The sequence below is a fragment of the Pseudonaja textilis genome, chromosome Z (assembly GCF_049901715.1).
Source record: "Pseudonaja textilis isolate UNSWEBS1 chromosome Z, rPseTex1.2, whole genome shotgun sequence".
Lineage (NCBI taxonomy): Eukaryota > Metazoa > Chordata > Lepidosauria > Squamata > Elapidae > Pseudonaja > Pseudonaja textilis.
The window spans coordinates 4,246,307-4,274,253 of record NC_142008.1 but is presented as its reverse complement, the minus strand read 5'-3'; the positions used below and the strand labels follow the sequence as shown (position 1 = coordinate 4,274,253).

The following is a 27,947-nucleotide window of genomic DNA, read 5'->3' as shown; positions in this document are numbered from 1 at the left end:
GGACATGCCTGGGCGCCACGGCAGCTACGAAGAACACTACACGTCCCAGGATGCCTAGCGAGGCCCCGCCCTTCATGGCGAGCGGCCGCGGCACATCGGCGGCCGTTAGTCTGTAGAGATAGGAAAGTGTAGAGGGATTGTTTCTTTTCTTCGGGCGAAAGATAAACTCCATCGCCGTTGAAAAAAAAGCTTTGGAGAGGCCCATAGGTGTAGTTCGCAAGAAAAATTCCATCAATGAGAGCCTTTGTCTGTTTCTGATAGAATAAAGCCTTTGTTCTAAGCCGGCGTTGAAGACGAAGGGGGAAGCTACTCTTCATTTTTCAAAGTCTACAGAGCCCGCCTTTCAGCCTATGCGAAGATGGCGGGAGGCGTGGGCCACCGCACAGGGCTTCCCGGCATGCTATGCGTCCGCGCATGCGCCCGCGGGACTTCGGTCGTGGCCGAAGGTTGCTGAAGCGGCGAAAATGGAGCGGATGAAAGTGGTCCTCGGGCATCTGACCGGCTCCCCGCAACGGCGGGTCTGGGCGCCTTCCCCTTGCCGGGCCTTGCTGTCCGGCCCGGACGACGTGGTGGTGGTGCACGGACGACGGACCCCCATCGCCAGGAGCAAACGGGGCGGCTTCAAGGTAAACGGCGGGGCGGCTTCCGAGGTGGGGAAGATCCGCCGGCGCTTCCCCGCAACCAAGCTCCCAAACTGCGCTCTTTTAGACGGGCGCCTGGGACTCCAAACCCCATGGTCCCCGGCCTCTCAGCCCCTCCCTGGGAGCGGTAGAAGGTCGCGGACATATATATATTGTGGGGGTGGGAGAGACGCTAGTCTTTTTTTTTTAATTTTAGCCCGATCGTTCCCTTGATATGGGAGTTGTAGTCCAGGGGATTATGCCGGGGATTATGGGCTGAAAAGAGTTTGGATGTTATGGAGAGAGGTAAAGAGGAGTTTGCTTTGGAGGATCCAGCGTTTTATGGACTACAGTTCCCATCATCCCCACACCAGCACCTGAAAGAGAGTGAGGGTGCCAAATTGCCCAGATAATTAATTAATTAATTAATTTTCTTTCTCTTTCTTTCCTTCCCTCCCTCCCTCCCTCCCTCCTCTCCATCTTCCTTCCTTCTTTCTCTCCCTCCATCACTTTCCCTTTTCTCTCTCCATTGCTTGCTTCCTTCCTTCCTCTCCCCCCCCCTTTCCAGGAAACTACACCAGACGAACTCCTGGCTGCAGTCATGACTGCTGTCCTGGACGATGTAAAGCTAAGCCCTGAGCAGCTGGGCGATATCTGCGTGGGTGAGCCCCTTTTGGGTTGCAGACCCTGGTTTCCTTTCTTCTCCTGCTGATGGGTGGTCAAGCTACCAGGCCAGGGAGTGGGCTGTGGTCACCCTCCCCTTTCCCTCCCTTTTAAAGCAACGGCTGCAGCAGCAGCATATCCGGAAGGGCAACCAAACCCTGACAACCGATGTGAATTCATCTCTTTGTACTTAGGGAATGTACTTCAACCTGGTGCTGGAGCCGCGATGGCGAGAATTGGGCAGTTTATAAGGTGAACTTTGCCACTGAACCATCCAGAAATGAGATCATGGGCACAAAACACCATGGCGGAGACGAAGGAGGTTTGGTTAATACTGGCAGGTGCAAAGAAAGGTCACGTGACTAGTCCAATTTTATATTAGGCGCTTCTACTTCTGTTTCTCAGTTGCTGTTTTCATTGCATAGCTCAGGGGTATCTAACCTTGGCAACTTTAAGACATGTGCACTTCAACTCCCAGAAATCCCCACATTGGGAATTCTGGGAGTTGAAGTCCACAAGTCTTAAAGTGGCCAAGATGGAACACCCCTAATGTGGCTGATGGAGGTGAGATTCTGTAGAAGGAAGAGCAGCTATTTATTGACTGGTTGATTTTTATCTTGCTTTTATATGAAATTCAAGATGGCAAACATCTAATACTCTTTATTCCTCCTATTTCTATACAACAGCAGCCCTATGAGGTAAGTTGGCCTGAGCTAGACTGATTCTCCCCAATTCACCCAGCTGACTTCCATGCCTAAGGCAGGTCGCAAATTAATCTGGTTTTTCAGCCAGCACCTTAACCGCTACACCAACGCCGCCTTTCTATTTTTTTTTATTTGTATCATCCTAAAGCAGAGGTCTCCAAACCTGGCAACTTTAAGACTTGTGGACTTCAACTCCCAGAATTCTCCAGCCAGCTTTGCTGGTTATGCTGGCTGGAGAATTCTGGGAGTTGAAGTCCACAAATCTTAAAATTGCCAGGTTTAGGGACCCCTGCCCTAAAGTTTCCTGGGTGCTTTATCACTTGTTTGAGAAGAACACTTGGACTTTGTGCCTGCTGTGGGGATCCAAAGGGTAGCTAGCTGTGCAGACTGACTTGCCATGATGGAATCCACTTTCAGATCCAGTCCTTAGTCACCTGGGCTGTATTTAGAATTTTCCATCTTGATATTTACCGCATAGTTTTAGAAAGAGTGACAAAGTAACATGTTTGCTGTTTACCCCTTTACATATTACAGGTTTCTCTGACAGTTTCCAGTCAGTTACCAGGGTACTGCTCTACCTAAGCTTGTTTGAGGATTGCAGAGTGCTGTACCAGGTCCTAGTTACCCTTTTTTCAGTGGATCTTCCTAAAATCACAAACCAAGACCATCGAGGCATAGGAAAACCTTAAAATTAGTCCGCTGAGTCTGAGGGTCTTTTCTAAATCCTCCTTTTATACTGATGAGCTATTTTGTCTTTTATTTCAGTGGTATCCCAGAGACCGTCCCAATATCGAGTGTTAACAGGCAGTGTTCATCTGGGCTCCAAGCTCTAATCAATATTGCTGGTAAGGCTGGGTTTCTCCCGTGTGACGGTCAGGTTCCACGCATGGAGTAAATATAGAATTTCAGTAATTGAACCATGGGGCTTTCTGAACTCTTGATAACTATGACATGTAGAGATTTTAACTTCTAGAATGTAACATTGTAGATTGCCTGTTAGAACTTTCTATAGAGGTAGTTATACTCCTCGTGCCAATATGTTCTACAGAATTCTAGGAATATTATTTTTTTCTAGGAGAAATTTTATATACTCTTATTCCTTTCTGAAAAAAACGCCATCTAAGTGAGGGAATGTGCTGAACCCCCGCTCCCTCAGGAGCACTTACAAGAAGGCTATATGTGGAGCTCACTGGCTAATTTAAAATTTATATTACTTACAGGTGGCATTAGAAATGGCTCCTATGATATTGGTTTGGCCTGTGGGTAAGCTTATTTTTTTTCCATAATTGTTCATTACTTACCAATAGCAGCCCTTTTGTCTTCTGATTACCCCATTGTGTGAGGTTTTTAAGCAGATTATGAAAATCTGTATTTTGAGGATTTTTGGAGACTAGCATTTTACAGGAGTATGAGAGCAGCATTGCATTTTGATGCACAATACCAGCCTCAAGGAAATGCCCTTTCCTAATTTGTCTTGAAAATAATTTTAATTTGATTTATAATAACATCCAGTAGTGGTTCATTCAGTTTTGTTTGTGTAACAGCCTTACATGGTTTTTTTAAAAAGCAACTGAGGTGAAGCTAATCACCTTGTAGGTATCCATTTTGTACCGATTGCTTAACTAAAATGAATGAAATACAAACCCTGTATTTTGATACCGTTATTAGACTTAAGTCCCCTGCTTTTTCTGGTATGCAGCTGTTAACTGATACTTTGGGTTAAAAAAAAGATAACATTGTTCTGAGCTGAAGAACCTTCCTGGATGAGAAGTGAAACCTCTTCAAGGAAAAACAAAGAAAGTACAGTTGCCTCTTGAAAAAACACTTTTGGGACAAACATTTTTGGGCTGGAGGACTGAGCCTCTCTATGGACATTCCTTAGCTGCGTTACTCCCTGTGCAGCTGTGAGAGTGACCGGTTTTCTCAAGGAAGTTGGGTAAATAATTTCTCAGACAAAAAGAGACTTTACCTTCTGTTGCGCAGTAGCCCTTTTTGTGCCTTTCTGCTGAGGGACAGAGCCATTCTTTTCTTGGCAAAGGGGGCAGCTTCTAAGAAAGTAGCAGTGATGTCTTGAGGTGAGCTGGGAGTATTTAGCTCTTCAGCCAGGGAGTAAAATAAACCTGCTTCCTCTTGAGGTTCTTCTCACTGTCGCATAGCTGTAGGTGAATGTCAAGGTTAAGGCTTCTTCCACAGCAGCTGGTGCTGGACATAAGGTTACAGGGCGAGTCTTGGCATCTGCTTTGGTTCAAAATCTTCAGCCAGTGGTCTGGCAAGTTAGCAGTCCATCCCCCATGCCAGCTCCGTGACGCTGAACTGAAAGGAACAGGTATCTCAGCAAGGCAGAAAAGTGCTTGCAGAAATATAAGAGCCGTTCATTCTTTTCGTAACGATCTCTTGAAGTGCGGCATTTTGCATAAAGGTAAAAGCAAGCGATTTAATCCACTGGGAAGCTAGGCTGGGTTAATCAAAGGGCTGTGTTGTTTGGCGTTGCCTCCTGATCTCTCCAAACAAAACAGTTGCTTCACGGGCCTTGTGAAAGTGAGCCCTAAGCCACCTTCAGTATTCGCATGCTGTATCAGAGCACATCCATGCTGTGGCTAAATAAAATACTGGGATATGACTGCACATGTTGCTTTACATCCTTGCTAAGCTCCATAGCCTGGTTTTAATTGTGCAATTGCCTGTGGGCACTGCAAAGCTCAGTTGGTAAATTAATTCCTGGAATAATGTAAGAACAAAGTTGAATACTCTGTGAAGGCTGAACTGAGCCCCCTGATCTTGTGCAATGCTGAGTTTGCATTGCCACATCCCTGCAATATCTGATGTGGAGAAACACTGACCCCAAATAGAGTTAATCTTCTCCTCTACACAAGCCTGTGCTAGCTCTTCATGATTGCTGCTATAAAGTATTCATCAAAGGTCAGAACCCAGAGGTGTATAAACTTGTGGCTGAAATGTTCTGATTTCTGGATGGTTTGTTGCACACATATCAGAAATGGTATAACCTCAAAAACAATCAGTTTCTCTGAGGAAGCTCAGTTGGTGACACCCTGCTTCTTTAGATGCATAAATATTTAACATTCAACATTACTCAGGGTAGACACGCCGACTTTGAAGATAGCAAATCCCCGGTTGTTTTGTTCTCTTGCATGTCTCTGGAACCATCTCAACCAGTTCCCGTGAACTTGCGGCTTTAGCTGGTGCCTCACTAGGAGGCACCTAGTAAGGAACATTTTGAGAAGAACATGTTGGCAAACAGCCATTAAAGAATTTCCATTCCTCTATAATGTCCCGAGATCAGTGGCTCTGTGAAAGCTGAGCAAAAGGAACGTTTGCAATTGCTTAATGTCTATGGAGATTCACAGCTATCCAGGTCAGAGTTGTCTCAGAGGTGTTTTTTTTTTTTTTTCAAGAGGCAGTGGGACTTTTTAAAAGACGCTTCCCTTCTCCTCCAAGAAGCTTCTTCGGCTCTGACTGGATGGTGTGGAATGGAAGGATTTATGTTCCTTGCAGACAGCAGGTCCTTTGCATCCTTTTAGAGGGTCCTTGAGGCCACTTGGAGGTTTATCTGTGTCCTCAGGGTCACCTGAAGAGTGCAAATGGGCCTGGAGCCTTCTTGGAACAGTTAAAATGATTTGTGTTGTAGACTGGAGATGGATGATGCCGTATGGGCTGTTCAGTTTTGACCTAGATGGCCTCTTGGATCCCTCTTTCAAGCCAACGGTCATCTCTGTCCAAAGTGTGGACTTTGCTCTCTTCCAAAGAGCGGCCTTTGTCTTTCAAAAGCAGGTGGACCACTGAATCTTTCCCCGATGGGTTTGTTGCACCACGCTTTCGTGAAGTGGTGGTTTTGTTTCTTGAAAAAGCACCTCTGGGATTTGCAGTTACTTCTTGAATAATAAATATATTAAATTTAGATCGGAGGAGCCATTTCAAGAACACTCACAAATAAATCCACATTCTACGTGTCATACAACGGGGTCTATTTTTTAAATTCCATAACATAGCTGCTGTATGACTTCGAATGCTGTACTGGTACAACTGCTTGAAAATATCTGGTCCAACAGAATGGGTGTACTCCAGGGTTCTTCCCTTAAATGTTCTTGTCCAGTGAGGTCTGGGGGTGGGGGGGGCTTCCCCAATGCAGCCCCTGCCCTTTGAAGTACGCTTCCCCTGAGACCCAGCTGGCCCCTGTTGTCATAGCTCTTCCTTCAAGACTGCTAGGGTAGTCTCACTCTTTTGAAGAAATACAGTTCTCTGGGCTGGAAAGTGGGGTGTGCCTGAGGCCTGGAACCCTCCTGAATCTGGATCTGGTAGTCGAGAGCCAAATTTGGAATCTGCAAATTCCTTGAAATAGTGCTGATAATGAACCTGTCTATGAGTTTGCCAAGAAACAAGTCCAAATGGGTACAGGAGTTTTGGAGTTTTAATTAAATATTTTCCAGCAGTCCACGATTCATGTTGATTTACATTTTTTTGTTGTACAGTAACTTCATGTATTCAGTTCCATAAAAATGCTTACTTATTCATTTGTTTTTTAAGGAATCCTTGCAGGACTTGCACACAAGTAGTCCTCAGCGACAAGCAAAGCAAACAAAATGTTTAAAAAAGTTATATTTATGTAGTTGCTTACCAAGCACATCTAAATTATATTAAAGTAACCGAAATATCTTCACAATCCCTAAGGCTTTTGAGCACCCCTCATGTTTGGAAATTGAAAGTTGAAAAATTTGACACGCCCTTAACAATAGAGCCCAACGTTTTTGTTGCTGAGACAGTTTGCCAACTGAGTTTTGCCCCCATTTTACGGTCTTTCGTGCTCTTAAGTGAATCCCTGCAGTTGTTTGGTTAGGAACATGGCTGCCAAGCGAACCTGGGTTCCCCATTGACTTGGCTTGTTAACAGGTTGCAAAGGAGGATCACTTAACCTCCCCCCAGGACTTTGCAACCTTCCTAAATAGGAACCAGTTGCCAAGCATCTGAATTTTGATCAGAAGACCATGGGGATGCTGCAGCGGTTGGAAGTGTTGTAACTTTGAGCAGTCATTAAACGAGTGGTTGTAAGTCGAGGACTGCATTTAAAGGAGAGATATTCACAGCCCCTTTTTCTTGGTCTCCCCCCCCCCCCCTTTCAGAGTGGAAAGCATGTCCCTCCGCAGCGCTACCGACCCTGGGGATGTCAGCTCTCGCATCATGGACTTCAGCAAAGCGAGGGACTGCCTGATCCCAATGGGGTAAGAGGCTGCGGCTTTAGTTTAGTCCCGGCAGGAAAAGCTTGGTACAGTCTGGGCTCCCATGTTGTCCTGGGACACAGTTTGGTCGACTGTTTGGCTTTGTGCTGCACACACACAATTGAATGTTGATTCAGCAACACCACTCGATCTAGCCGCTGCTCGATTAAGTGCCACGATACCAGTTGTTCCTTGTTAAGAATCTGGGAAAGTTGAGTAACGACTGGGTGGGTGTAATAGCTCTCAGTTCATTAGTTGCTGGAATATCATCCTGTCACGCCCAGCGTTGTTACAAAACAATCCTTCATTATCAAAGCAAAACTTGCAGTCATTGTGAAATGAAACAAATGCACACAAAATTTTGCCATATTTGAAAAAAAATAGGATGAGATGCTTTGATAATTACTAGATGAGCCTAGCGTCTCTTTTTACTCCAGGCCTCCATTTTCACCATCTTACTTAGCTACTGAAAAGTTATTTTTGGCAGATTGTGACACTGCAGTCTTTGAATTAATTTTGGGCGTCTTGTAAGTAAGGACATTTGGGAGGCGCGTTGTTCCATTTGTTTTTTCTTTTTTTCTTCTTCTTCATAAAGAGATAAGGTGCTTTCAGATCAGTGAACCGGTCTGCATGCTTTCAATATTGTTTTTCAGAATAACCTCTGAAAACGTGGCAGAAAGATTTGGTATCTCCCGAGAAAAACAAGATGCTTTCGCCCTTGCTTCTCAGCAAAAGTAAGTTCGCTGTTTTGTGTGCTTCCCCACACATTTAGGTTGCTTCTGGTTCTCAGAACAAACGCCAGAATCATAAAGATGTACGAGGCCTAAGATTTTTAAGAAGTTCTGGCCGCAATTTGGCTGCCCTTCACTGACTTTACAGAGCTGTATATACTTTAGAGTATCCATTTTGTTCCTGGAGTCGTTAAGCAAACTTATAATTCCCTGTGATTGTGGTTTTGCCAAAAACGGAAGGGCCAGTTTTTAGCAAAGCTGTCATGAAAATGACTAGAGGACACGGGAAACGGCTATAAATGCAGCTGCACTGCTGAGCTACAAAAATTATGTCACATGACCGTGGAGGGGCCCCACTGTCAGAACTTCAAATCTGATTGAAAGCCCCATTTTGAGAGGTTGGTTTGTAACTCCAGATGGCTGTTAAGCGACCGATCGTAACTTGAGGACTAACCCTACTAGGTATCTACCTAGTGCTTTATAGTTGGGAAAAGGCGCCGTCAACTAATGAGCTTTTCCAAATTAGCACGGTTTATTCCAACCGCATAGAGTAGTGTTTCCTTGTCAGACTCTTATTGCTTGGACCAGCGATCTCCAACCTTGGCAACTTTAAGACATGTGAACTTCAACTCCCAGAATTCTCCAGCCAGTTCGAAGACCCCTGCTTAGACTATGACTTCACATAGATTTATATGGATCCCCTCCATTTATATATCATGAGTCGTTTGGGATTGCAGTTCCCAATTATCCACCAGGCCGGCTAATGATTTCGCACAGCTTAGTTGGCCTGATGAAGGCAAGGCTCTCAACAGCCTTGTAAGTACTATACTTTGTAGTCTGCTGTGATCCGGAGGGTGCAGATGGATTTTTAGCTAGAGTTCTGTTCAGATGTTCACTCCTAGTTGGGTTGGAGAATCCAGCTCTGTTGCATCTATGCATATTGGAGAAGGATTACACACAATCACAATCTATCCGGGGCAAGTTTCAGAATTTGCTGAAACTAAGCAGACTCAGTTGCTTATCACAGACCGGGGCCAAGGGTCATTTGAAAGCAAGTAGGATATTTGGTAGAAAGCTGAGCTGTTTCCATTGCTGATTCTAACCCCCAGAGTCAAGGCCCAAGAAACCACAAGCACTGGACGGCAAGGGAGAGAGTCTAGGAAGAGGATCAGGAGTCCTAGATCGGGAATCCCCGAACTTGGCGACTTGAAGACTTGTGGACTTCAGCTCCCAGAATTCCTTATCCAGCCATGCTAGCTGAGGAATTCAGGGAGGTGAAGTCAGCAAGTCTCAAAATGGCCAACTTCAGAGACCCCTGTCCTAGATCGCTCACCTGCTTTTAGGCACAGCCCCTTTGTCAAACTTTGTCAGACACAAACATGTTTTTTTTAAAATTTAGCATTGCATCACTACTAACTTGAGAATATGGCCTCGTTTGTATTTACATAAATAGGGGATCTGTGCTTCGTGTTATGAACCGTCTTGGACTAGTTGACTGACAAGGTGTCCCTTCCAACTCTGTTATTCTGCTAAGCATTAGAGCTACACGAATCCTCTTCATTGCTATTAGAAGATACAGGCAGTCCTCGACTTATGACAGCAATGGAGCATGTCCATTACACTACTACGTCATAATAGTTACAAAGCAGTCACCCCTGTGTGGCCAACCCAATGTTAACAATCTTTTTTGAAGAAGTTAAGCAAACATCATGATGCATGCTGAACCTGTTGTTCACTGTAGGTCAATTTTGTCAAAAATCAGAAGAAAGTGGTCTTATTTTCAGCAAAGATCCAACCCCAGGATGCTGCAGACAGCTGAAAATGCGAGCCAGGCACTCATTGTGCGAGCCCTGTGACCGGAGGGCATCAGAACTTTGAAACTGAATCATAAATAGCCCTGGGGAGGTCTGGCATAACTCTGAATGGTTGTTAAGGACCCTATCATAAGTTGAGGACTACTTGTATCGTTTAAGATGAATGGCAGTTTGATCTAGGTTGGTGTTGCTTAAGACTCTTTTTTTCAAGAGAATAGTTTCTGAGAATAATAACAACAATGCCCCTTCCCCTGACTCCTTTCTCTCTAACGTGGCTGAAAATGTTTCTCGTGAAAGTTGTAAGATACATCTAGGCCTCTTTCTTATTTAGTAAGGTTTTTTTCCCCACCTTTTGAGTTTTCAAAGATATACTATAAAGCTAATTATTTGGGTGTGTTTCCAGAGCAACTCGAGCTCAGAAGTTGGGGTGGTTTAAAAATGAGATTGTCCCCGTGAATACCACCTTCACCGATGACCAGGGCACTGAGAAAAAGATCACGGTGCTGCAGGACGAAGGGATCAGGCCCAACACCTCGTTGGAGGGACTGGCCAGGCTGAGGCCGGCCTTCCAGGAGAATGGGACTTCCACAGCTGGTAAGGCTCAGAAGCAAGAGACGAAGTGGAGGGGACTGACTTTGTGCCATAGAGCCAGTTTGGTTAAGAAACCAGGAGATGGGGAGTTCTAGCGCCGCCTTAGGCCTGGAAACCATCAGACTTTGGCCCCAATCACTGGGAGACAGTGAATTCTAGCGCTGCCTGAGACATGAAACTCTGTGGGTGACTTTGGTCAGTCCCTCTCAAAGATAAAAATAAATTAAAAAAATAAGTCGGTAAAATATGTGCCAGCTTGCTTTCTCCTAATAGGAATAGATGGGCATTAGAAGGCCTGATTTCAGGTTCCTATTTTGCGACAGAGTTCACATTGTCTTGGCATCTCTCAGCCCAGATTATCTCACAGAGCGAGTGGTTGTGAGGGTAAAATAAAGGGTATTTTTTATGCCATCTTCAGCACAGGCCCTCCAAGGAAACACAAAGCCCCTTGATAGGCTTAAATACATTTCCCAGAGTTGTTACAAAATTGCTTTGTTCAGGTGAGAAAATGGAAATGTTCTTTCCAGATTATACAATTTTCAGAGTTTATGTAAATTGTTTTTAGACTGCATTAGACTTAAAATTTAATTATTATTTTTTTGACAATCCTCTTTATGTGTGGGAGTGATTTTCATTGTAGAAATGTTTTCTGTCGTTGGTTCCTGGATGACGATAATGTAAATAACTCAGTTGTGCTGTTGCACCCGTTTGCCTGCATCTCATAACTTGAGTCTTTCATGAAATGGCTTCCCGCAGGTAACTCCAGCCAAGTGAGCGACGGGGCTGCTGCGGTGCTCCTGGCCAGGCGTTCTGCAGCTGCGCAGCTGGGCCTTCCTGTCCTTGGGGTGCTGAAATCATTCGCTGTGGTTGGAGTCCCACCAGATGTGATGGGCATAGGACCAGCCTATGCCATCCCTGTGGCACTGAAAAAAGCCGGTGAGCAGCGTAATCGGAGAGGGAGAGAGGGACGGCCAGGGATCCACACAGCTAATCCAGTATCTCTCTTTTGGGTGGAATGGCTCCGGACTCCATTCCCCTTCAGTCTCTGGCACTATTTGCTCATGATGGCCTTCAGGGAGTGGGGAGTCTTCCTAGAATGATTTTTAGGGCCAATTAGGGGCGTCTTTGGGGCAGAAGAGCATCAAAAACCCCTGGTGTGGCACCTAGGACAACAACAATAATAATAATACCCCCGAAAGAGGTAGGTTTCACGCTGTTAAAATTGTGTCCATCTCTAACCGACAGGTTTGACAGTGAACGATATCGATGTGTTTGAAATCAACGAGGCCTTTGCGAGTCAGGTAAGACTTTTGAAGGAGAGGTTAAGATGAAGACGCCATAAAAAGAATACGTTCCCAACTGTGAAGGTTAGCAAGAGATTTCAGCCACCCTGGACTCTCCGCCTCCTTTCATCCTCCATGTCAGGCAGGCGGCATTCGGGAAGGAGGCTCGGAGGACGTTGGCCAACTCCGTAAACGCCACGTTTCACCAAGCCACGTTTGTCTTAACCCTGCCCGCGTTTGGGGGGAGTATGGCCACTGAAGTCTCCAGTAGGGCTAGCCCTCGACTTAAGAACAGTTCATTTAGTGACCGTTACAAGGGTGCTGAAAAAAAGTGACTCACAACTATTTTTCACACTTAATGACTGTTGCAGAATCCCCTGGTCAAGGGATCAAAATTCAGATGCTTGGTAACTGGCTCATATTTATGACCCTTGCTGTGGTCACGTGATCCCCTTTTGCGACTTTCTGACAAGCAAAGTCAATAGGGGAAGCAAGGTTCACTTAACAACCGGGTTACTAACTGATCAACTGCAGTGATTCACTTAACAACGGAGGCAAGAAAGGTCATAAAATGGGGCAAAACTTAAATGTCTCACTTAGCAACATAAATGTTAGCCTCAATTTGTGCTCGTAAGTCGAGGACTAGCTGTATATGTCCCCTCCTACCCAAAATGGTAGAAGTTACTTAAGTTACTTCCAACGACTTATGACTGGATTGCTTAGCGACTGTTCAAAGTTATGACAGACCACCCGCTCCAAAGGTAAAAAGAAGCCAGATTTGAAGCTTCAAGAGCTGTGTGTTTTTCTCTCGCGCCCTTGTGGGCATGTGACCACACCTGGATGCTCAACAACCAGGACACGTCGACGGTCGTTGGTAGCATCCCACAATCACATGACTGCACTTTTGGCAAATATTTTTTGCTGGAAATCACTCTTTACTTCCAGTTTCCGCAAAAAAAAAAAGACAGACTCTGGTTTCAGCAGTCATTCGGTTCACTTAATGACAAGTGTTTGTTTAACAACTGGAACATTCACTTAACAACTGCCTCAGAATATGCCATAAAATAACGTTGGGCTCATGGGTAATTTGACTTACCAACTGTCACGACAGGCGATGGAAATTCTGGATTCCAACCGTTACATGGTTGTAAGTTAAGAACTATCCGTGTTTTGTTGCGTGTGTCGTCTGTGAACCTGGACACACCTCCAGCTGCTCTTCAGTCCCGTTCTCTCTTTTCCCTTCGGCATTTTAATAGCAGAGTGTCCAATTTTTTCCCCCTAATCTCTCTCACGTTGCAGTGTGGCAGATACAGGCCAGTTTATTAAGACATTTTCAACGGATGAGATTTTCAGTACAGGTAGTCCTCAACTTGCAACCACAACTGAGCCCCCAAATTTCTGCTGTTAAGTGAGACATTCGTTAAGTGAGTGTTTCCCCATTTTACAACTTCTTTGGCCACAGTTAAGTGAGTCCCTGCAGTTGATAACTTAGTAACCCGGTTGTTAAGTGAAACCGGATTCCCCCATTGACTTTGCTTGTCAGAAGGTCGCAAAAAGGGATCACGTGACCCCAGGAACACAGGAAAGGTCATAAGTATGAGTCATCTGCCAAACACCTGAATTTTGATTTTGGGGATACTGCAAAGATCATAAATATGAAAACGGTCATAAGTCCCATTTTTGGTGCCGTTGTAACTTTGAACGGTCACTAAATGAATTCTTGTAAACTGAGGATTGCCTGTACTTTTGGTCTCCGTAAATGTACATTGATCCATGGATGGGCAGAGATAAAGAGTTGTTACCAAACATGTCAACCCAAAAGAAAAAAACGGAAAGAGTTAACCACGAGGTCACTTCTTCCAGCTGCTTGTGCCAACTGAGTGAAATCGGTTCCTTGAAACGCTTTCTATCGTCTTATTTCTCCAGGTTGTCTACTGTGTGGAGAAACTTGGTATCCCCATGGAGAAAGTGAACCCACTCGGGGGGGCCATTGCTTTGGGACATCCTCTGGGGTGCACCGGGGCTCGGCAAGTTGTCACTTTGCTTAACGAGCTGAAGCGCAGAGGGAAGAGGTAAGTGTGGGAAGCTTGAACTACGCCCCGAGTACGTGTGTCTCACGCTGGTTGGCTTTGAAAGGGTCCCACCAAGGAATTTCTCAGCCTGTTTGGGAGGTCGGACGTGTAAAACCAGATCTCCTGCAAGTTCTAACTTGCGTAAAACGAAAGCGAGAAGATGCCTCGCGGTATTGTTGCTTTGAATTTTATTGCTGTTGAGACTGAAGTTTAGCCTTTTAATTTGTGCGTTTTTTATGTCCCACCTTTATTATATTTATAAATAATTTGAAGCAGTAAATATATTCCGTACTCTTTCCTCCTCCTATTTTCTCCACAATAATCCTACAAGTTGAGTTGGGCTGAGAGACATTGACTGGCACAAAGTCACCCAGCCAGCTTCCATGCCTGAGGGAGAAGTCACCGTCTCCTGGTGATTGGCCCAAAGTCATCCAACCAGCTTTCATGCCTAAGGTGGGACTAGAACTCACCGCCTCCTGGTGGTTGGCCCAAAGTCTCCCAGCTGGCTTTCATGCCTAAAGTGGGACTAGAACTCGCCGTCCCCTGGTGATTGGCCCAAAGTCATCCAGCTGGTTTTCAGGCCTAAGGCGGGACTAGAATTCCCCATTTCCTGGCTTCTAGGCTTGCACCTTCATGACTTGCACCAAACGGGCTCTTTCTTTAGCCAGTAATTCTCCATCGTGAGGTCTTTTCTCTCCCCAAACCCCTCTGTGTCTTCCAAACTCCTGATCCCTAAAAACCCTCTGCCGAGGGAGCTGAGCCCTAATGTGCCTCTTTCTTGTTTTAGAGGCTACGGCGTGGTTTCCATGTGCATTGGGACCGGGATGGGAGCAGCTGCGGTATTTGAATATCCGGGAAAGTGAGCAGAACTGAAACGCTCTTTACACAACCTGCCCTCCAGGCCTGGAGAATAACCCATGATCCGTTCTGATGGGCGGTCCGGCTTTTTTTGACTGTTTAGAGGTGAACCCTCCTCGGTGGGCAGAGCTTTTGGAATCCCGAGCCATGGGAAATGAATTTGGGAACGGGCAGGGTAGCAAGGACCTTTGGCTGCTGGGTCTTCAGGTAAGCCTATTAAAGACAGGTCCTTTTTCTATGGATTAATCACTGGGGTGGGTGGGTGGGGGGTGAGGGGTCTACCTGTCCAATGGAGGTGGGTTGGGGTTGGCAGAGGGAAAGCGGGGTACCTGAGGAACTTGACTGATCGGCAGTCTGAAACAGATTGCCTTGTCTGCAGTGCTGGGATTAATGTGCAATTGGAACAAGGTGTTTTCTCTCGTCCCTCAAGAATCCTTACTCCGACGAGTAAATTCCCTAAAGTAGCCAGTGTGCTGCTTTCGGGTGGAGGGGAGAGTAATGATTATTAGAATTGCGTAGGAAATGGGGTGCCAGTGCACTTGGAAACAATAAAAATAAATAAATCACAGCACAGCAATTTAGGATTGCTTCTGAGGTCCATTTTCAAAGTTTTCTAGGGACTCCTAAGCAGCTATTGCTGGCTTGGTTTCTCTTTTTCTTTTTGTTAAGGTAATTTTAGTTTATCCCACATTATTTTTGAAGATGAACTGGGACCAGATACGTTTTTTTTTTAAAAGAAAATATTTACCATGATCAGGAGGAAAATATATTTTCAAATCCTTAAAAGGAAAAGCAGCAAAATAAGCAAGTTAAGGAATCTCCTGATTCCGCTGCTGGTCCTAGCAAGAAATAGCTCATAATTGCTTTGCTGGGGTTCTAAGGAGCTAAACCAATTCTTAAAAGGTGTTTTAATCAACTCATTAAATTTCTGTTATCAAGTTAAATTACATTAATAAAGTCTTTGAAGGGTTCTGAGTCATTTAATTCCTGGAAAGCCGATTTTTCTAACATAGGATGATAGTGGGCACCAAGTTGGATGTTAAAGGTGGTCCTTAGACTACTAGATCTCCAGAATCCCTTCCCGTCTCTGTTACTTCGTTATTCTGAATCTACTTCAATAATTTTTAAAAAAAGTTTAGGTTAACTCCAAAAATAAGCCAAGCTGTTTTTGTTCAGTTTTGGCTGGGTGTGTTGTATGAAATTCACCCATAAGCCTGGTTGATGACTGAATTGGTTAAGCCAAAGCAGAATTTGTGATTAATGCAGTCCTTGACTTAAGACTGGTTGCATAGCATCATGTGCTGACTTGACGGCATTTTACAATGGTTTGGCTGAGAAGCAGCACTTGCAGTTTTCAGCAAAACTGTGCTATATAGCAAGCAATGGTTTCACTTCATGTCAACCACACACAAAAATTATAAAGTTGGATTGGTCATACGACTGACCCATTTAATGACTGTTACAATTGTAGTGACCAGGCTCCATTACAGACATAATTTGAAGACTGTTAGGAAGTTTCTCCTTAATTCAAGGAAAGAAGCAACCTAAAACTAAGGAGGGACTTCCTGACAGCGAAGACAATTTACCAGTGGAACAAAAGTTGCCTTCAGAAGTTGTGGGTGCTTCGTCACTGGAGGTCTTAGAGACTGGACAGCCACCTGTCTGAAATAGTATAGGGCCATGGTGGTGAATCTATAGTATTCATGCCACAGATGGCATGCAGACCTTCCTCTGTGGGCATGTGCGCGGTCACCCCAGCTCAGCTCCACCATGCACGCACATGCGCCTCCTGCCGGCCTGCTGGCCTTTGGGTCTGCTGTGCATGCGCATGGGGGTGTGTGCATATGTGTGTGTGGGGGGGAGACCTTGCATTTTGGGCATGCATACTTCGGGTACTCGGGGTCCAAAAGGTTCGCCATCACTGGTATTGGGTCTCCTGCTTGTGCAGTGGGCTGGACTAGAAGACCTCCACGGTCCCTTACAACTCTATCCTCACTGAGTACTTGCAAACACCAGTTAAGGAATCAATACAATAGCATATTATGTGAAAGTAGTTTATTAACTTGTTGAGTATCTCAAGGGCCTCCAGGATGGGCAGATTATCACTAGGGCTTCCCTATGGCAAAGATTGCCTGGTGAAAATACAGCTCTGGTTTGGCCACACTCGAGGCTAAAACGTATGAACGTTTTAGGAACTGGGAATGTCCAGTCTAAGGAAAAGAAGGACTAGGGGCAATACGACAGCAAGGTTCCAATATTTGAGGGGCTCCTACAAAGATAAGGGGGGTCAAACTGTTTTCCAAAGCACCCATAGGCAAGATAAGAAACAATGGTTGGAAACTAACCAAGGAGAGCTAACCTGGAACTAAGGAGACGTTTCCTGACCGTCAGTGGAACAACTTGTGGGGGCTCCAACACTGGAGGTTTTCAAGAAGAGATCGGACGTGGAGGTATTATAGGGTCTCCTGCTTGGGCAGAGGGTTGGACTAGAAGACCTCCGAGGTCCCTTCCAACTCTCTTATTCTACGTTCTATGCAGATCCAAGATCCTTATTTGAGAAGTCAAGCTTGCACCCAGGATATAGAAATACTTTATTTTCCTCTAGTATTACAAAAAAACAAAACAAACACCCAGCTCCCGTTAAGCCGCTTGCAAGGAGGCCCCCGGTGGGGCTTGTCCTTCAGGTGCCCGAGAGCAGGTCTTCATACCTCTCATTGTAGGAGCCCTTTCCTTGGACAACCAGCAGGCACGGCTTCTCTCCCAGCATGCCAACAACCGTCACCGTAGTTTCATAGGCCAAACTGTCCCTGAAAGGAGAGCCTGGTTCAGACATGAGCCCTCCTCCCTTCGGCAGAAACACCGCGGAAGGGCCTCTCCTCCTTGCCCCTGGAGACTCGCCACGGGACAAGTCGCTGCAGGACAAGAGCTGCACTAATGTCGAAGAAATTGGTCGAACAGAATCAATCAGTAGAGGATGCCAAAGGAGGGACAAGATAAAAATGTGAATGACAAACATTAAAATGATTTTTTTTTAAAAAAACAGTTATTTTAAGTAATTAAATCGTTGATTTGTCCTGTAACGAGTTATCCGAGGCGAGTTGGCCGAGGCAAATTGTCCCATTCCAGTTGAGTTGGCCTGCTGCCCCTTCATCCACCCTTCCCAGTCCAAGCCAAGTGAAGGGTCTGCATATACAGGGAGTCCTTATGGTCACAATTGAACCCAGCATTTCTGTTGCTAAGTAAGACATTTATTAAGTGACTTTTCCCCCGTTTCAATGGTCTTTCTTGCCACAGTTAATATAACGCAGCCGTTAAGCGAATCTGGCTTCTCCATTCACTTGGTCAGAAAGATGCCAAATAGGATCCTATGACCCCGGGAAACACTGCAACTGTCAAAAATAGGAGTTGCGAAGGGCCTGAATTTTGATCATACGACCATGGGAATACTGCAACAGTTCTAAGTGGTTATATGTCATGGTTTTTTTTCAGTGCAGTTGTATCTTTCAATGGTAAGTAAATGAATTGTAAGCTGAGGACCACCTGTATTATATAGGCAGTGAAAAAAACTATCATTTTCATGAGCTATATAGCATGCTGCAGAAGGAGACATTAAGAAGACATCTGAGTTCTACCTGCCCCAAAATGTTCTAGAACAGGCCCCAGGCAACCTGCCTGGTTTGAGAACTTGACTCACTAATTGTCCTAGAGTCTAGAGGAATATCTGGGACCATCAAGTCTAACCAAGAATATGACCCTCTCCGTGCTGAATGAGAAAACCCCCACTCTCCAGTGGCAATTTCAGTGTCATCAGAACAGCAGGAGGAGAGAGAGAAAAGAACAGTTGGAAGGGACCTTGGAGGTCTTCTAGTCCAGCCCCCTGCTCAGGCAGGAGACCCTATCCCATTTCAGACATCAGAAGCGGTGAGACTGAAATGCAGCGTTTTCCCCACCCCGCCCAAGAGTTTTTAAATGGGAATGGGAGCGATACGGCTTTGGAAAGCAAAAACATTTCCCATTCCCCAAGCAATGCCATTTTGAATCTTGGGAAACTTCGAAAGTGGGGAAAAAATGTCCTTCCCGCCTTATTTCCGTGAGGTGGAGTAAGCCCATGTTGTACCGAAATCATTTCTGCCACCAAATTTCCATGGTGCGGTACACAATTGTGCTCCCTAATGGACAACTATCCAGGATAATAGAGTTACCATCCCTGGGCAAGATCAGGTGGGTCTTGCCTGGGGCTTGGGACAACGTGCAGAAGAACCACGAGGGGCTTCTCCTGACCTACCTCGGGGTGAAACGGACCATCAGTTGGGTTTTGGTAGCCGTGTATACCTTTGCGTGCCTCAAGGATGCCACTACTTGGAGAGATGGAAAACACTTCGGGATCTTTATGTCGTTCATCTTCATCTTTAAAATGAAATAAAAAAACGATGCTTAAAGTTTTAGCAGATATTCCTAAAAGGAAGATAATCATCTTCAACTAATCCATGGCTGCTGCTAAGAACATTCATTTGTTTTTTTATTAATTTATGAGTAACTTAGGGTGGCAAACATAGGTAATACTCCTTTTTTCTTTATCCTTTTTTCCCCCAATAGCAATCCTGTGAGGTGGATTGGACTGAGCTGTGAGAGAGCCCAAGGTTATCCAAATGGCTTTTGTGCCTAAGGCAGCACTAAAATTGCACCACCTCCTGGGCTCTAGGCCACCATCTTCACCACTTCTCCAAACTAGCTCAAATTTTAATTGAAACTGCTGGTGATCTACTTGTTTTTTTTAGGAGCCTTTGAGTCAGTCTTGACTCCTAAAAACTACATATATAAATCCCTGCAGGCTTTAGCGACCGTGTTGGAAAAAATTCCCTTGTTTCTAGGACTGAAAAACTAGTTTTTTTTTCTAGAAAAGTTCTTGGTGACCTACCGCTGCACCATAGAGAGTATCTTAACTTACTGCACCTCTGTATGGTTTGCCAATTGCGCGGTGGCAGATAGGAAAGATAAGAGGGCCAATGTCATTGCCCAGAAGATCATGGGTTGCCCTCTCCCCTCTTTGGAAGAGCTTTGTAGCTCCCACTGCCTTAAGAAAGTTCAAAACATTCTCAAAGATCCATCTCATCTTGGGAGCCCCTTTTTTTTAACTATTTTCATCTGGCAGACAGTACAGAATAATAAAAACAAGGACAAATAGGCTGAAAAACAGCTTCTACCCCAGGGCAGTAGCTCTGTTGAATTCTGCTGTATAGTGCAATATTAATTCAGTATCAGGGGTTTTCAATTCAATTTATAGAATGTGAAGAATGTGTGTTTGTGTTTATTTTCATAGTCATAATGTACACTGAAGTTGGTGTTTGATTTCACTGTACGAGGTGCAATGACAATAAACTAAACTAAACTGAGATTTGGTTCCAACTCACCCGCCTAGACTAAAGCAGTAGTAGAACTCACAGGTTTCTGATTTCTAGCCCAATGTTTTTCACTACTACACCATGCTGAATTTATATTACAGATTTATTCTATCGATATCATCAGCTACAAGCTATCTCTATCTCTTTATCATCTCTACCTATCTCTATTGTCTCTCTCATCTCTCTCTCATCTCATCTATCTATTCTCTTTATTTATCTATATCTATCATCTATCTATATCTAACTATCTAAAAATAACTCGGTCATATTTTTTGTATCAAAATGCAGATAATTTCTTTGATTCTGATTCTAGACTGTCTCTTATTTCAGAATTTGCATGTGTGTGTGTGTGTGTGTGTGTCATTTAAGAGAAGGTTCTCCCCATAACAAACTGCAGCATCAGTACAAGGAAAATCATTTCGACCACATTTCTCTTACGCAAGAAAGCTGCCCAGTAGCTTCTGCATCCACTGCGGTTCACCAGAAGTGCCACTTCAGACCTCGTTTGGTTGACCAGGCAGGTTTTAAAATCAATCATTTTGCAAGAAAGCTCAAGAACTGGGATACTCAGGTACGCAGTCAGGGGGAGCACCTGCAACAAGATGAAGTGCCAGAGCGTTGGAGGGGGCCGTGAAAAATAGTCTGAGAAGAAGGGTAAGGTCTTCACGGGCTGTCCTTTGTGGGACGGAAAAAGAAATGTTTTAGTAAGTATCTGTGGAGGGATCCGGGTGTGAACTTAGTGGGCAAAGGCACCTGGAAGAAACCATAAGGGCATGGTCATCGTGTATATCGTGACATCATCACACCGCATCCCCAATTAAATGAAAAAAGTCTCTGAAAACACGGCTGTCCTTCCAGGCCTTGGTGCCAGATGGCGGCTGAGCTCTAGAGGACGTGGACTTCAATTCCCACAGTTCTCCAGCCAGCCTTCTGGAAGTTGAAGACCACAGGTTTGAAAGTTGCCACGGTTGAGAAACACTGTTCTAAGAATACCTAAAATCTGTTTTTCACCTTTTACTCTTTCTACGTTTTTAAAGTATAAGCCAACCAGAATCGTTTGGAATAAGGTAGACTTTAAATTGTATTAAAAAAAACCAACCAACAAATGGATATTTTGCTTCACTTGCACAGATGCATTATGTGCCATAATTTCACATGAGCATTATGATACATATGTCATCACTTGATACACACTCCAGCAGCTGGTTTTGTTTTAGTGTAAACCACTTCTTGCATCTGATAAATGAACATTATACTTAACAAAGTTTAAACCTTTTAATAAAATGTGTTAGTTGGAAGAGAGTTATTAGTCTCTGCTTCAAGCTAATCGGATGAATGGCAGCAATATTGGAAACCAAGGTAAGATGCAGGAACTATTTTCTAAAAATATAGCTTTGGCAAAATCCATCCAACCCAAATGCATTGCAAAACCCAGTCTAACGATGTACAATGGCCTCCAGAATAGATATCCTCTTCTTTCATAGTTCAGTAAGTAATGTTCTATATCAACCATTCAATATTGAATATTTATTACCTTCATAACCAACAGGTTTTTTTTTGATAGATGCAAGAAACGTAACTGATGACATTTTGATTTTAAATAAAGGAGAAGGGAGAAAATTCAGATTCAGCTGTTTGGTGCTCAGCTCCGGATGTGCCAAGGAAAATTGATTTATGAAAGGCTGTGGAGGAGCTGCAATGGTTTAATAGCCCATCCTGATAGAGATTACGTCCCATTCAAGCCTTCCAAAATTCCCATGGGTGATAGCAATAGCTTAGAATTATTATACCACTTCACAGTGCTTTACATCCCTCTCTAAGCAGTTTACAGTCAGCCAATTGCCTCCAACAATCTTGAGTCCTCGTTTTACCAGCCTTGGAAGGATGGAAGGCTGAGTCAACCTTGAGCCAGTCAGGCTCGAACTCCTGCGGTGGGCAGTCAGCCGACAATACCGCACTCTAACCACTGCACCACCAGGGCTCTAAAGCTGTGCAAGAAAGTAAAAGAATTATGGGATTCACTCCAAAGGAGTACTGTATGTCCTCTGTTGAATATGTCATCTGCATGAACTTGGACGAATAAAAATGGCAGCTCCTATTTTTCCCACTTCTGCTTACCTGCGTGGCTTTGTTGCTGTACTCGATGATAAGATCTTGTTTAAACTCCAAGATTTTATCCCCGCTATCTTGCTGGATCACTTGAAGCCCTGGTGGTTGAAGATCCTCTGGGAGATGTTGGTAGGTGAGTAACTCAAGAGTTGTGATAAATGACACCTTCACCTATGAACAACCAGATGTAAAGGAAAAAGCCCAGAGGGAAGTTGACAGGTTGGCTAAGAGTTGAAGAAACAGGCAACTGGATTATAGGTAGTCCTTGACTTACAACCACAATTGAGCCTGAAATTTTTATTGCTAAACAAGACATTGGTTAATTGAATTTTGCTCCATTTTATGACCTTTCTTGCCACAGTGGTTAAGTGAATCACTGCAACTGTTAAGTTAGTAACAGGGTTGTTAAGTGAATCAGACTTCCCCGTTGGCTTTGCTTGTCAGAAGGTCACAAAAGGGGATTGCATGACCCCACCAGGGATACTGCAACTGTCATAAATACGAGTCAGTTGCCAAGCGCCTGAATTTTGACCACATGACCATGGGGAGGCTGAAATAGGCATAAATGTGAAAAATAGTCATGTTACTTTTTCAGTGCCGTTGTAAATTAGAACAGTCATTAAATGAACTGCTGCAAGTTCAGAACTGCCTGTATTGCTGATTTAGCCAGTTTCAACAACTGTACTGTGCAAACAGACTATGTACTTAGGCACGAGCATGTTTTCCAGGCGGATCCTTTGACTAGAAAAGCTCCTGTCCGACTCCCTGATGGGTCTAAGCTTTCCTTCAAGCTGGAGAGAAAAACAGACCATAGCCCACAAAAGATTTGCGGAGCCGTTTGAGGAGCACTACAAATCTCTCTCTCTGAGATCAATTCCTTCTAAATTTAAACTCAATTTATTTATTTAAATCAATCAATCAACCAGAATAGATCTGGAAGGGACCTTGAAGGTCCTCTAATCCAACCCCTCCACATGAATGCCTGTCCAGAGTCGTCTTACAAGCCTCCAGTGTTGCAGCACCCACGACTTCCGGAGGCAAGTAGTTCCACTGGTTAATTGTTCTCCCTGTCAGGAAATTTCTCCTTAGTTCTAAGTTGCTTCTCTCCTTGACGAGTTTCCACCCACTGCTTCTTGTCCTGCCCTCAGGGGCTTTGGAGAATAGCTTGACTCCCTCTTCTTTGGGGCAGCCCCTGAGATATTGGAACACTGCTATCCTGTCATCCCTGGTCCTCTTCACTGACTAGCCAAACTCAAATCCTGCAACCATTCACTTGTTTTAGTCTCCAGGTCTTTAATCATTCTAGTTGTTCTTTTCTGTACTTTTTCCAGAGTCCCAACATCTTATTTATAATATGGTGACCAATATTCCAGGTGTGGCCTTACTAAGGCTTTATAAAACAATACTAATACTGATTTTGATTCTATGCCTCTGTTTATACAACCAAGGACTCTGTTAGCTTTTTTGGCCGCTACCGCACATGGCTGGCTCATACTTAGGTTCACCTGGATCTAACCCACTGTGACCCTGAGCTGCCCAATGTCCCTTGAACAAGACCGTACCAATATATTTTCTAACGTGTAGAGCAACAGGTGTGCTCCTCCTTCATCTCTTTGAGATGTTTTCAGGCTCTTCGCAGGGTCCACGCTGGATATGGAGAAGGGAGTTGATAAAATAAGACTGAATGCCAGAGGAGTCTCTGTGTTATTGGCGAGTTTCACATTCAGGGTGGTGGCTGAGTAGGTCAGCACCTAAAGGAGAAAATATACAGAATCTGTTTACATCAGTGCATTTCAAACATGCGATTCCTAGGACAGGCCTCCTTCCTTCACCTGGCCCCCTTGTAGGACTTCCAGTACCCCAAAGTACCCCAAATTAAAAGCTGGGGTGATGCAGTGGAATGCTGCACTGCAGACTACTTCTGCTGACTTCCGACTGCCAGCAGTTTGGCAGTTCGATTCTCATCGGCTCAAGGTTGACTCCGCCTTCCAACCTTCTGAGGTCAGTTAAGTGAGGACCCAGATTGTTGGGTGACTCTGTGAACCGCCTAGAGAGAGCGCTGTAAAGCACTGTGGAGCAGACTAGAAGTATAAGTGCTATTGCTACTGAGATTTGGCAGCTACAGGTAATCCTCAACTTACAACCATTTGTTTAGTGATTGTTTGAAGCTACAATGGCACTGAAGAAAAGCGACTGAAGACATTTTTCACATGACCATTGCAGTGTCCCTGTTATTACATCATCAAAATTCTGGCAACTGGCTTTTACTTATGTCAGTTGCAGTGTCTTGGGGTCATGTGATCCCCTTCTGTGACCTTCTGACAAGCAAATTCAATGGGGGAAGCCAGATTCACTTAACAACCATGTAACTAACTTAACAATTACAGTGATTCACTTAACAGTTGTGGCAAGAAAGGCTGTAAAGGGTGGGGGACTCATTTAACAAGTGTCTTTGCTTAGCAGCAGAACTGTTGGGCTCAATTGCAGTCATAAGTCAAGGACTAATTCTTACTTGGATACAGGCAGAAAGCTCATATGGTAGAAAACCTTCTTGCAGTATCACAATGAGCAGGCTAACATAAAAAAAAACTGTAAAGATTTTATTTTACTGTAAAAGTTATTGGAATTTATAAACTAATTTGTACCTGAGATGGCCTCATACTGGGAAACATGGGGGAGGGGGATAACCAGTCTGGGGTCTGAGACAGTTGTTAAGTGAGTTTGCCCCCATTTTACAACCTTCTTTACCAACTTTGAACAGTCACTAAACGAATGGTTGTATGTCAAGAACTACCTGTACAGAAACCTCTTCTGGCTCCTGCTGGTGAAGGGAAGCTCAACAGGTCTTCCCGACACCCTCTAGGTCTTCAGTTATTATTTTATGGCTAATGTGTTGTGAACAATTAAGTGATTTTAGGAACAAATCAACGTTGTTCCACATAGAACGGTGGCCTCGTGTTCGCTTACAAAGTCCTGTCTATCTCCCTTCCAACTATTCTTGGACACAGCTGGGTGTGCCTGTTCCAAAAAACTGTTGTTGTTTTTTTTTCAAAAAATCAAATATGCTAAGAAAATTATATATTTTCTCCTCCACAAAATGCAAGCACTTTGGCAATTTCAGAAGCAGAAAACCACAGCTTACATCCTTGGCAACAGGTTTTGGAATTAAACTGCTGGCCGCTGCATGGAACACCAGACCTTTCTCATAATCCGTTTCAACTGTCAACCTGCAGGAAGGAAACAGAATATTGTGACTCACTGGAAAAGGAGAACAAATAGAGCGAATAGAACTTAATAGAACTTAAACGTTGAAGAACAGTCTTCCAAATTCCAGAAGGTGACGAAAAAAGAGAAAATAAAATGGAAATCGCGCACCAGTACAGAGAATGGTAGAGGTGGAAAGAATCCCTAGGAACATCTAGGCCAGTGATGGCTACCCTTTTGGGCACCAAGTGCGCCCCCCACCCACCCTTGGACCCCTGCACATGTATGCCTGACCCTTCGCAATTCGATCACTCACGAGAAACGATCCAGCCTCTTCCTTAAAAACCTCCAGAGATGGAAAAACCTGAACCTCTAGAGGTAGACTGTTCTACTATGTCTTGCTTGTCAGAAAATTACACTTTCCACTGAAACAGAATCTAAGTTCTGCAGTTTATATCCATTATTTCTGGTCCTAGTTTCCACGGCTACGGATATAGTTCAAGGCCACCAGCTGGGTGTCTTCTCTTTATGGATCGGAAACATACAATATCTTGTCTCCTCTTTATCTTATTTTGTCCAGCTTGGACATCCCAAGGTGTCCTTCATGGGCCAGGTCCCCTCTTTCCCTAAGGTAACAGATAATCGGAGCTGGAAGGGAGCTTGTAGGTCATCTAGTCCAACCCCCCGCCCAAGTGGGAGGCCCTACACCGTTTCCGACAAACGACAGTCCAGTCTCTTCTTGAAAGTCTCAAGTCATCGTTGTCATCCCTGTGTCATCCTTTGTTTGCCCTCCTCTGTACCTGCTCTGATTTGACTATAATATTGTGAAAATGGGATGCCCAGAATCATGAGGGTATACAGGCAGTCCTCGACTTACAGCAGTTCATTTAGTGACCATTCAAAGTTACAAATGACGCTGAAAAAAGTGACCATTTTTCACACTTATGACCTTTGCAGCATCCCCATGGTCACAGGATTCAAAATGCAGGCGCTTGGCCACTGGTTCGTATCTATGATGGTTGCAATGTCCTCCTGGGATCGTGTAATCCCCTTTGGCGACCTTCGAAGAAGCAGAGTCAGTGGGGAAGCCAGATTCACTTAATAACCCTGCTGCTAGCTTAACAACTCCAGTGATTCACTTAACAACTGTGGCAAGAGAGGTCACAAAATGGAGCAAAGTACCAATGTTTCGCTTAGCAACAGAATTGTTGGGGTAAATGGTGGTCTTTAAGTCAAAGGACTACCTGTACAGCCGTTGTCCCATCAGTGCCAAATAAAAACCCGAATCTCTTCCCTGATACTCACATGTTCATCACTGACCAAAGATAAGAGAGGCAGTTTGGTGTACTGGTGAAGGTGCTAATCTAGAAACCAGAAGACATGAGTTCTAGTCCTGCTTTAGACAGCTGGGGGATTCTGGGCCAATCGTCAGGAGACTGTGAGTCCTAGTCCCAGCGTTGGCAAGATGAGTTTGGATCAGGACCTCTCTCTCAACCAACACACCTCACAGGGAAACAGGAGGTGGTAGGATAATTTTGTGTGCCAGGTCTGCCATCACATTGCTTCAGCACTGCTTCCCTTCGATGGCATCCTGCCATAAAAGTGGGAGGGGGAGGGAGGAATAGGGAAATAGAGAGAGGGGGAATGGCAGAGGTGCCAACTCGGAGCAGAACCTGGCAGATCCAAGGACGCAAGCATGAGAACAGAAAGTGAATGCCCGCCAAAGAGGCACAAAACCTTGGGATTGTTACGAAAACACCTGGTTGGGATACCATTGGAAATTAACAGGAAGACCAAGGGGGAAGGGCCTTGTAACTGGGTTTACATGGGAATATTCAGATCTGACTTTGCTATGCTGTAATCATTTTTCACTACAGTTGGAGTTGAGGGTCTTTCTTTCCTGAGTATGCAAACTGGGACAGGCCTGACAATTAGGTAGGTTTGCTGCTTTGAGTTATAGGTAGTCCTCGTAACTGAGCCCAAAATCGGTGTTGCCAAATGAAGTTTGCCCCATTTTACAACCTCTCTTGCCACATTTGTTAAGTGAGTCAACGCAATTCTCACATTAGTAACATGGCTGTTAAGTGAATCTGACTTCCCCATTGACTTTGTCAGAAGGTCATGAAAGGGGATCCCATGACTCCCCCGGGGACACGGCAACCGTCATAAATGTGAGTCAATTGCCAAGAGTCTGAATTTTGATCACATGACCTTGGGGATGCTGCAACAGTCGTTAAGCGTGAAAAATGGTCCTAAGTCACTTTTTTCAGTGCTGTTGTAACTTTGAATAGTCACTAAATAAACTGCTGTAAGTCAAGGACTGCCTGCACTTATAAAACTGTGTTGGCAATGCGTGCCGGAAGTAACACGCAGAGCCATTTCCCCCGGGACACAAGAGATCGCCCACTGTGCATGCATGTGCGTGCCACTGCTCGACAGCCGGGCAGGGAGCGGAGGGGAATTTGTGGGAGATGCGTGCATGCACAGGGAGCGGAGGGGGGATTGCAGGAGATGAGCACATGCGCAGAGAGGCGGGGGTTTTGCGGGAGATGCGTGCATGCGCAGGGAGCGGAAGGGGTGCAAGAGATGCATGCGCAGGGATGAGCTGCGCTTGAGGGGGAATCATGCATGCATGCACAGACACACAGTGCACAAGGGAAATTTT

The 27,947-nt window shown here is 44.7% G+C and overlaps 2 protein-coding genes across 2 annotated transcripts in view; one reads left to right on the top strand and one right to left on the bottom strand.

Annotated features, from left to right (window-relative positions):
* Nucleotides 1–406: 406 nt before the first annotated feature.
* Nucleotides 407–15,546, top strand: ACAA1 (acetyl-CoA acyltransferase 1). Its single transcript, XM_026718469.2, has 12 exons — nucleotides 407–626; nucleotides 1,189–1,282; nucleotides 1,478–1,535; nucleotides 2,753–2,832; nucleotides 3,208–3,250; nucleotides 7,123–7,221; nucleotides 7,872–7,952; nucleotides 10,167–10,357; nucleotides 11,111–11,290; nucleotides 11,600–11,655; nucleotides 13,564–13,709; nucleotides 14,497–15,546. The coding sequence occupies exons 1-12, from the start codon at nucleotides 465–467 to the stop codon at nucleotides 14,570–14,572; spliced, it is 1,266 nt and encodes a 421-aa protein (XP_026574254.1). The 5' UTR covers nucleotides 407–464; the 3' UTR covers nucleotides 14,573–15,546.
* A 1,595-nt stretch (nucleotides 15,547–17,141) lies between these two features.
* The window catches only part of DLEC1 (DLEC1 cilia and flagella associated protein), a 66,052-nt gene continuing 55,246 nt past the window's right edge, over nucleotides 17,142–27,947 (bottom strand). Inside the window, 7 exon segments of the mRNA XM_087917546.1 lie at nucleotides 17,142–17,374; nucleotides 18,853–18,896; nucleotides 18,898–18,974; nucleotides 20,408–20,561; nucleotides 22,088–22,249; nucleotides 23,641–23,829; nucleotides 25,221–25,305. Coding sequence (XP_087773672.1) covers nucleotides 17,248–17,374; nucleotides 18,853–18,896; nucleotides 18,898–18,974; nucleotides 20,408–20,561; nucleotides 22,088–22,249; nucleotides 23,641–23,829; nucleotides 25,221–25,305 — 838 coding nt within the window. The 3' untranslated portion in view covers nucleotides 17,142–17,247.